The following is a 10214-nucleotide window of genomic DNA, read 5'->3' as shown; positions in this document are numbered from 1 at the left end:
CTAAGGCCCCGTAGGACCAGCGCACCAGAACAGCAACCGCCGCAGATGAAGAATAACGTAGATCAGAAAGATCCAATCCGAAGACACGCGAACGTAGACGAACAACGACGAGATCCGAGCAAATCCACCAAAGATAGATCCACCGGAGACACACCTCCACACGCCCACCAACGGTGCTAGACGCGCCGCCAGAAGGGGGACTAGGCGGGGAGACCTTTATTCCATCTTCAGGGAGCCGCCGCCGTCTCGTCTTCCTGAGCAGAACACAAACCCTAGCAAAACTGAAAGAAACAACTAAAAACGGAGCCCTCCCGCCGGCCCTTACCGAGATCCACCGCGCCCCCATGGCCCTAGGGCCACCGGAGAGGAGGCGGACCTGCGGCGGCGACGGCGGGAGGCAGAAACTCTAAGCTTTTTGTGGAGGAAGGAGGAGGCGGCGGCTAGCCTTTCCGAGGGAAGGAAAGAACTTGTAAGGTTTTCTAGCCTCGGCCTAGCCTTTATAGAGTGTGGCTAGGACTCATCTAGATGCGACATAACTATGTCACATCTAAGCATGACATCACACAACATCAGCAAAAAAAACAATTAAAAAAATATTTTGTACAAATCTTGAAGATCCTTATTATGTGATGAACTACTTAGATATGACATCCTTGAAAAACACTTAGATGTGAATTAGTCATTCTGGCCTTTATAATCTCTCAATTCAAGAGCTAGGTGTCAGAAAATAAACCACGAGGTTGTCATCGCGCATGAGTCCGAGCTCGTGTTCGCGTCCAGCGTATAGGTCCAGGATGTCAGTGGCTGTAGAAACGCATCGGAGACTCGCATGCATGGCCAGAGAAGGACTGCTTTCGTTTGTGCGAAGAGGCAGGAGAGATGGCCGGGTCATCTGGTAGTGGCCGGTGCGGTGCGCGTACATGCAGCAGGCTATGGTGTTTTAAAAATATTTATGTAGTCTATGGTGTTTCTTTGATTTTAAAATGTTCGTATGATTTTTGAAATTATGCACGCATTTTTAAAAATACTCATGTAATGTAAAGTAGTATTACCCTTATAGGAATGTCCGTCTATTTCCAGAAAAATTCTTGTACTCTTAATTAATATTTGATGAATTTTAAATATAAAATTACACTAAGTTTTATACAAAATATGCAAACAGTTTAAAAAAAGCATGAGCTTTTCTAAAAAAAATACATGCAAACACTTGTTAAGAGTTGCATGAAAAAAGATTTCACTGTTTTGGCACAGTTACATAATTTGATAAGACGAAAATAATTTTTTAAATATACCTCCGTCCGGAACATGTGCATGTTTTACTTCTGAGAATTGCTTGTGTGAATTGCATGGATTTTACTTTATAAAATAGAGCACCTACAAAATGGACAAGTCGGTTCAGCTAGTCCAGAGGTTCATCTTTTGCGCATTACGCGAGAGTGCTTAGTTTCGATTCCCCTCGTTGTCGCGCACTGTTTTTGTTTTTGTAATTTAATAATAATAATTTCTTGGCCCACTAACAAACAGGCCCATTGCAATATTTGCGATTGTTTGACCGGTCAACAAAATGCCATACGATGTAATACGACAAGTCAGTGACCGTACAATCACGGCTTTGCATATATGATAACCGTAACGAGCGTATTCTAAAGTTCGATGACCATATCGTGCTTTTGTTTTAACTACGGTGACCATGAGTGTACTTATCTCAATAGGAAATCCCCCCCCCCCACCCCCCGCGGCTGTCACCACCGGCTGGGCTGGCCCATACTCTGGCCAAACAGGCCAGCAGATCGTCTTCCAAAACAGGCCCTCACTTCGATTTGTTTCTTTCTTTCTTCCCGACGCGTGCGGTCGGCCCGCCCCTATTGTTACCCTCGTCTTAACCCTAGCGCCACCGCCGCCGTCCCGCCCCCGTCAGGTTGTCTCGCAGCCGCGCCGCCTCCTTTCTCTCATCTCGGCAATCGACCCGCCGTCTCCCCGTCGTTCCCGGCTGCCTCCATCTGCACCTGGTGTGCCCAACGGGGCCAAGCTCCTCGCGAGAAGCTAGCGCGCGGAGTGCGGCGCTGGAGCCACAGAGTGCACCAAGCCGTGTGGCTTCCCAACAGGGCGTCTCCGCTCCTCCCGGCCGCGCTCGCGTCTCTCCTCCCCGCACAGCTCACCTTGCGGCCGTCGCGGTGAGCCTCCGCCTCATGCTATGGCGCGGCTGCCGCTGTCGCCATCTCCACCGGCTTTCACCCCCGTCAAGGAAGAGCCCGACGTCGACACCACCACCGCCGCCGCTCGCACTACGCGCCCACCGCCCCGCAAGAAGCGCCGCCGGGACCACCTTCCGGTAACCCCAACCCAGCCGCTGCTCACGCCCCAAACTATTCTGTCCGGGATTTCGAAAGCCGATTCCTTCCATGTCAAGCGGTGCGGGGAGCTGGAGGACCTAACGCCGACGACAGCGCCCGCCTCCATAAAGAGCGAGCCTGACGCTGACGACGGGACTGGCAAGGATGCAGGAGGGGAAACATTGGGCGCACCACCGCACAAGAAGCGCGGCCGTCACTCCCTGCCGGCAACCCCAATCCATCCCCTTTTCACGCCCCAAGCTACCCTGCCGGGCATTTCAAGGGCCGATTCCTCGGTGGAGCAGCCTAGCGCAACGCCAACTGGCACCGTCAAGGGCGAGCTTGATGCAGACACTGGAAAGGATGCGGGAGGGAAGGTGGTCCGGAGACGACGACCCTACCCCCAGAGGCCCATTACAGATCAAGGCCCGACCATGTGGGCCAATCGTGGACGCCTCGGCCGTCTCCTCCACAATCTAGTTTGCACGCACCAATGGCGAGATGCCGCTGGGGTCTTCTCCGTGCTCCTACCTGGCATCCAGCGCCCCGACTCCTTCGAGGAGGCCCGCAGCATTTTAGTGGTAAGCAGAACATGCTGGGTGTAATTTTTATAGTAGCTTGTTCTTTTGGTAGAGTTAGCGTTTTCTAATGAAGGCTTGTTGCTCGATCAAGGATGCGATGGATATTCATAGACGCCTTGCTCAGGACAGCGGTGGCAGGAGAACCTACTACCACAGGACACAGAAGGTTTTTGATGTTTGGATACAACGGCTAATGTGGTTGCCTACTTGTGCAAAAGTAGGTTCCTAATTTGTTGTCAACTTTAAGACTAATACAATCTTAAATTAGTTAATTATCTTATTCTTATATATACCATGATTGAATTTGTCAATACAACCATACCTGAACAAACCCTGAAAATGGAGCCAGGGGTTTGTTATAATCTGTATTGTTACCAATCGATACTATTCAGAGCCTAATTGGATTAAAAGTGTTTCTGGGAATAACATCGAATTCCAAATCCAATAGGAATTAGCACTGTTCATTCGTTTGGGTATAAGCATGCACATCAAAGTTCCTCATTGTACCTTTCGTTGGTTTTTGGATGAATTTTATGGGGAAAGGGCATTTGCTGTGAAGTCTGGTCAGGAATCTTCTGCAAACAAGTGTGTATAGGAGTGGTTCCGTTGCTATAGTCGAGATTAAGCCCTTCTGGTGTGTGCGCATTGCCCTGCAGCCCGCGCAACTGTGAGCTCTGCCTTCTGATGCACCTATATTTTGTTGCTACCTGGACTGTTTCCAGTTGCTCAACGCCGCCGGTATTTTATAAAACCATGGGTGGTCCTTCAGTAGAACAACATAAACTTAGGGTGAGGTAAAAGCTGACACAGGGCAAAGGAATCGAAGTGTATTTTAGTACTCCTGTTTAGGTTCTTCAAAAGTATACTACGTCTATTCTTTTATTTTGTCATTCTGATATTCCAAACGTCCCTCCTTTTGTTGATTTCAACATCACATATGCAGTTTTGTGCACATGTTTTTTTATTCCATTGTGGCTTTGCTAGCATTGTATAGTTAGGTTGGTTGTAATTTAAACCCCTGCATATCATGGCTAAATTGGATTCAGTGGATCAGAAACATTGAATCTTACCTTAGTATGTTCATAGACTCACTGGTTGTTACTAAGGTCAGGGGATTATAGGTTAATAAAAAGACCGTGTTGCACATCGTAATCTTCAGTTCTAATTGTGGTCTGTTTTCTATATTACCCCTGATCTAATCGTTTTTTATGATACGTTAATAGATGTACAAACATCATGCTCCTTTGTATTTTCTTAACCTTGTTAATTTGTTTGGCAGAAACACATGGTTAAACTCGAATTGGCTCTATTTTATATTTCACAAGGCAAGATCGATGATGCACACAATGCAACAAGAGTGTGAGTTACCAGCACAGTCTGTTAGTGTTTACATTTATCGTGTCTTATATACACTTTTTTATATGTCGTTTCTGGGGAATTCGCTGATCTGTGATAGGCTTATAGCCATGCCACCTTGTTGGTTGTTACAATTTACATGCCTAATTCATTACTTCTTTAATGAAACCAAGTATCAGTCTATCATGTTAAATCCAAAGAAATTATTTTTCGACATGTTATCAGGTAATAGAGACTTTATTACCTGCGAGATACTAGGTAACTTCTCATTAAGACTTAAGAGCACAATCCATTTTGGTCCAGGTAATTGTTACATAGAGGTTGAACCACCTTCTTGTTTCTTCACTTATGAATCAGATTTTGCACAAAACATTCCACTTTGAACCACATTTACCATTTCAGCTTTTGAAGTGGGTCTGACATGATTGCCCCATTTGCCAGGGTGGTGTGGCATTCACAACTTGACACATTGCAGGCCAATTGGGACATGCATTTCACAGATACTCTCTGACGTGGCATAGGCTAGCCGGCAATATGGCAGAAGCTAGCTAGAGGTCCGATGTCCGTCATGGCAGAGGCTAGCTTCACTGCCCAACGTAGGCACGTAGCAGAGCTTGGGTTATCATAGAGCAGTGATAGCTAGCGGAGAGTGCTGTTGGACCTTCGGTTAGCCTCTGCCACATTGGTGCATGTTGCAAAATGTACGCCACAGTTCTGCGATGTGTCAAGCAATAGGTGACTGTGTTACATCACCCTGATGAGTGTGGCCATCACATCAGAACTAACTCAAATGCTAAAGTGTTTCTCAGGATGGAACAATTTGTGCAAAATCTGCTTCAAAGTGTCACCAAAAACTAAATGTGGTTCAAACTGTCACTGTATCACAAATATCTGGTCGGGTGTGGAATTTATTTATTCTTTCATTAACCGAAATAGGCACCCAATTCAAGTACATGGGTGGTGGTGTACACTCTCACCTCCCACCAACTGAGCGGCTCATGAGACATTTGTGTGGTATTCATATGCGGCAATCTAGGAATTTTGTTATGACGAAGAAAGGAATCTACAGATACTACAAAAGTATGCATCTGTTAAATGCAGACATTGTGTTAAGATATGTGTAACGTCTTAATTCTGGTAACTGAAATACTTTTCAAGTGTTGAAGCTTTTGGATAATTTAGTTTCTTGTTTTAATTTTTTATTCCACAGACATGTCTTCTCAGCACTGAGATAAAAGAATTGAGAACTTCTATTCCTTTTTTCAGCCTCATCGCGAAGGACGGACTAAAGATGGAACCAACTCTAAATCTGATACATGGCTTGATATCATATGATAAATGGTACTCTGGTTTGCCCAAAGACATGCAACTTGAGAGATTTGATGTGTACAATGAATCATGCAAAATTTCTGTGTCATCAAATGCCTGTGGAGAAAATGGTCTCCAGGATAGTTCAGATGACAATTGCAGCATTGATGTTGATGATGCTAGTTTTCCTGCTTGCTCTTCAGAAAGTTCTATCAATAATGGGAATATAGACAAAAAATGCAAGATTACCAAGAAATCTCATTTTGTTTATCCTGTTAAGGAAAATGATTCAGTAGATTCACAAGTGAAAGGAGTGGTTTCTGCAGATTTTCGAAGCGTATTTTTAGTTACCTCTGATGCCCTTACCTGTGGTTAGTGACATTCCATCTACTTCTCCAAGATGTTCATCTTTTTTTTTTCCTTCCACTAAGTACTATGCAGTTTAGAGTTCTGGGGTATCTGTAGAAAAATGACACTGAGTGATTACATTACTAGAACATCTAGAGCAATCATAAAGAACCATTGGTTTGATGTGATATACCTTCTAATACATTTTGTTCTTCTACCATCCACTTCAGCATGCAATACTGCAACCAGTTTTAGCCTTCATTTACTTTTATTTGATACATCTGGATCTAAAATATGAGATTATGACATGAATTTTCAAAGAGTGCTCAGCAAGCGAGGAGTAAAATCATGAAGAGTCCATAGGGTATATAAACAATGCTTGACAACTCTAAAGTTTGGTACTTCTTTTTGCATGTGGCAAGTCTGAAGCAGCTTTTGATGAAGGTGCTGGAAACATTGTGTTGATTTATCCTTTTTTTTTCTAGAGTTGGATCAATCCTTCATCCTTGGTAGCAATGTATTGCATGTAAATTGTAGCTTCGCGGCTGCCCCTCATCAGATCAACTAGCCTCGTTAATCTGAGCATCCGTTTATTCATTACTTTTGTTATCTTTATCAAGCTTGTTTTATAGCTCCGCATACTTATGTATTAACATGTTAGATGTTTATTATGGTACTTGAAGGATTGGAACAAACCTTGTTGCCGCTACGTCTAAAGCATGCTGCTGGGACTTCAAGTGATTGCTTTGATTCGTACTGGAAGTACAAGTCAACACCTAATACCTTCTACGCAGATGCAGAAAGATGTCTAAAAGTGGCTCTTCATTCGTCACCACCAGTAATGGCAGCCTTATTGCCATTAATACAGGTACTTGTCAATCAAACCAGTACCCCATGTTTTGCATATAACCATACAATTTCTTGTATGGATTTTGTTTTCATCTGTTGACCCATTTTAGCTACCTTTACTATGGTGTAGATCCTGCTGCTTGGTGATAAACTGAAAGATGCACTTTGTGAACTTGAGAAGACCTGCCGCAGTTCTACTACAGCGCTTCCTTTCAGGTTGTTAAGCCATCATGTCGTTGGTTATCATTTAAAGCAATTTGTTATCTTAAATCTCATCTCTCATTTTATGTTTCTAAAACATCTTTTGAATATGGTAGTTTCTGTTTTTTGTTCCTTGTCCGTACTGAGATAAGCTGTCATGAGCTAAGTGGCTGAAGTTTAGTTTTTGTAATGCAGATTGCGAGGCAGGCTGCTAGAGTATTTTGACCAAAATCAAGTATCAACTATATCTTCTTGCTATGAGGAAGCTTTGCAGAGAGATCCTACATGTAGCTACTCGGTTGAGAGGCTAACTGAAATGCACAGAAAAGGTTTTGGCTGAAGACTTTTTCTCCCATGGTGCTCTACTATTTGATCGATTCTAGTTTAGTAGTCTACTCATTACATGGTACTGCTACATGCATTCTAGAAGAAAAAAAATGGTATCAGCAAAACTGGAATAAAGTAATAAACTATTTCTAAAGTCCATATTTCCCCTGCAGTTAGGCCATTTGTCAAAGGAATAAAATAAACAAATGGACTATTGAGGAAAGAAGTGTTATTGTGTTAAATTGATGTGTTGCTATTACTTGACAATACCTACCTTCGACATCACGGAAACCTGTTGTATGAGAATTATAGTGGTTTAGGCTAAGGTGTTTACTTGGATTGGTTTCACCAATTGGAAGGTCTAAAGCAAGGGTTTTAGAAGTTAGTGGTGGCTGGTTGGCACTATAACTACTCACCTTCTGTTGTGGCACTAAATTTGGTAGAGAGTGGAAATATTGCTATTGTGTAACTATGCTCTTGATTTCATCACTGGAAAAGTAATTCGAAACTACAACCCCGAAGAAACCGAATTATTCTTGCTTGTTGCATGTCAAGTATTCTAGTCTCAAGAAACCCATACAGTTATTACTGATACTGGTCATTTTATTAGTAAAGTGGAAATGTCATTAGTTTGTTACTAACTCTATAAGTTCCATGCTGTCTTTGCTGCTAGTATAGAAGATCGTGCATGAAGTATTTTACAGGACATCGTAGAATGTAAGCATGTTGATCTTTATATGAAGCCATTTTTGTGATCATCAAAACAGAATATTAGTAGTGATATCAGAAGAGAAAATTAACTTCAATGCTACTCGTAGTTTCCCAGTTTCTAAAGTTTATTACATTGCTTATCTATGCGAACTTAAAAAATGTTAACGGTTTGATTATATTGCTAGTGGCAATGGTTACATTTTCTTAACCTGTCGTTGGTTCCCCCAGGATATTATAATACCGCCCGACTACTTGAGAGAATTGCTTTGCATCTAGACTCTGTGAACGGGAAGCCTTTGATCTGGGAGGAGCTTGTATCATGCTTCCTTCGGCTTTTTTCTGATCGTACTACTGACTACGAGGATCGTATTTCATGTAATGTTGAAGGAGATGCATCGATTGATGCTTTTAGTAGTCTTTCTTCAGTCTTCTTTGAGCAACGTACAAGGGAATCATGGAAGCTCCGATGCAAATGGTGGATGAACCGTCATTTCAGCCAAAACATCTATATGTCAGAAACCGCGAAAGGTAACTTTGCTTGTTCCTCGAACTCAGTTATTGCTGAAATACAATCACGTGGTGCTCCCCTTCATTTGATTAACTTTGGTAATAGGGCAATCACTAATCTATACTTTGAGATAGTGGCATTTAAACTCGTGGTTTTCTTGGCAGCCCATGTTTTAAAAAAGGCGGCAGATATCTTTATAACGTGGACCCTGGTTGGCTCAATTTAATAGTATTAGATTTTATGGGTTTATAGAACCAGCATACCTTATTACAGCTGGATAAGGCTATCACTTGTTAAAATAATTTTTAGGTAGCTGCTAGTAATTGCCAGCTGTATGATGCAATGCCTATACCTTGAAATATCGTCGCATCACGAGGTTCTCCTGTAGGGAACATGGCAATGCTATGGAGCTAAGTGTAGTAAATTTTGCACATACCGATAAAGAGGTGGCTACAGATATTAACTGTAATAAAATCTGCATTGTGCAATATAAAAAATGAAGAGATGTCAGCTACACCAGAATAGTGTGCTCACTAAATTCTACTAGACACTCACGATTTTCTGTTTCTTTTCTGCAACTCCCATTTTTACGCTCAGTGCAGCAGATACATATGTTCCCCACTCGGCATGGTTTAAGTTTCACTGCTGTCACAGATAAGGTTTTCCGTTTTGTTGCAGGTGATTGCAAGCTCCTCGCTTCCAAGGCATCTTGTGCTTGTCACATGCTTGGGCCCAGATTCCCATATGTCAAAGCAGCTAAGAGCTATCTTTCCAAGCAAGAGGCAAAGGATGAATCCAGATTCCTCTCCAGGAACACGGAAAATTCTGTCAAGTTATTACAAAGTTTGGAGAAACTAACGTGATGGCTCTGTTTAGTTTAATCTTTTCTTTTTGATAGGGTAGTTTACAAAGTTTTCTGGCTAGTTTGTCTCCTCCACCGCCATGTTGTTAGTTCCGCAGCCAGGGCACATGTAGCGCTTCTGCAGCTCCTCAGTGAGTGAATTGTGCACATTCTCCAGTTCGGCCATGCGCTTGCGTCGAGTCAAGGAAAAGCTTCGGCGAACACACACGGAGGAAGAAGCAGCAGGAACATATGTATATATAAATATAGTAGTTGCGCAAACGAAGTGATTTCTGGACAGCTGAAAAGGATATCCTCCGAGCTCCTGCAACTTCGTCGTCTCTTTCATCACAGCCTCCACAAGAGCAACTATTATATTTCTTTGCAGAGGGAGTACTACTATATTCTTGTTAAAATTATGAGAAGCGCTATAACTTGGAACTAGTTCTCTCTCCAACAATGCTGCAGTGCCTCAGTACCTGCATGTTACCCCCGACCGGTTGGAATTATGATGGTCCTACTGTTTTATCATACAAATGTCTTTGGAAACATTTAGCACAACAAATCTTTATCAGCATAAACTACTATATTTTGCACCGTGATGAATAGCATCGGCATTATTTTCTTTGACTTTTGAAAAGGACAATGCAGATAATACACACATGTGTCTAGCACATTAGTTCACATCATGTAAAACTAGTTGAGTGATACACGGATGGTTCTATCTGTTATTCAGACATGCTGTGTCCCTCACACAAGTATTTTTATCACCAATTTTCTTGTGAGCAATACAATCAAGAGAAAACCAAACAAGTGTATCGCATCCATTGAATAGTTGACTAGTTAATAAA

The 10214-nt window shown here is 42.6% G+C and overlaps 1 protein-coding gene across 2 annotated transcripts; it reads left to right on the top strand.

Moving 5' to 3' along the window:
• Positions 1-1840: 1840 nt before the first annotated feature.
• Positions 1841-9912, top strand: LOC123108115 (uncharacterized). Of its 2 annotated transcripts, XM_044529972.1 has the most exons (10): positions 1841-2914; positions 3006-3131; positions 4194-4273; positions 5537-5661; positions 5692-5949; positions 6610-6794; positions 6906-6991; positions 7172-7305; positions 8243-8542; positions 9201-9912. In XM_044529972.1, exons 1-10 carry the CDS (start codon positions 2195-2197, stop codon positions 9383-9385), a joined length of 2199 nt encoding a protein of 732 aa, XP_044385907.1. In that variant the 5' UTR covers positions 1841-2194; the 3' UTR covers positions 9386-9912. The 2 variants fall into 2 exon arrangements, with proteins under 2 accessions (XP_044385907.1, XP_044385903.1); XM_044529968.1 differs by having other exon boundaries at positions 1842-2914; positions 5537-5949.
• Positions 9913-10214: the final 302 nt, after the last annotated feature.

The sequence above is a fragment of the Triticum aestivum genome, chromosome 1B, assembly GCF_018294505.1.
Source record: "Triticum aestivum cultivar Chinese Spring chromosome 1B, IWGSC CS RefSeq v2.1, whole genome shotgun sequence".
NCBI classification, from domain to species: Eukaryota; Viridiplantae; Streptophyta; class Magnoliopsida; order Poales; family Poaceae; genus Triticum; species Triticum aestivum.
The sequence above is the reverse complement of the archived record's forward strand: the minus strand, read 5'-3'. Positions and strand labels throughout refer to the sequence as shown.

Coding starts and splice junctions, on each gene's coding strand:
- LOC123108115 (XM_044529968.1), top strand. CDS start 2,195: ATGGCGCGGCTGCCGCTGTCGCCATCTCCACCGGCTTTCACCCCCGTC. Junction 2,915..3,005: donor AGGCCCGCAGCATTTTAGTG/GTAAGCAGAACA, acceptor TGCTCGATCAAG/GATGCGATGGATATTCATAG. Junction 6,795..6,905: donor CCTTATTGCCATTAATACAG/GTACTTGTCAAT, acceptor ACTATGGTGTAG/ATCCTGCTGCTTGGTGATAA.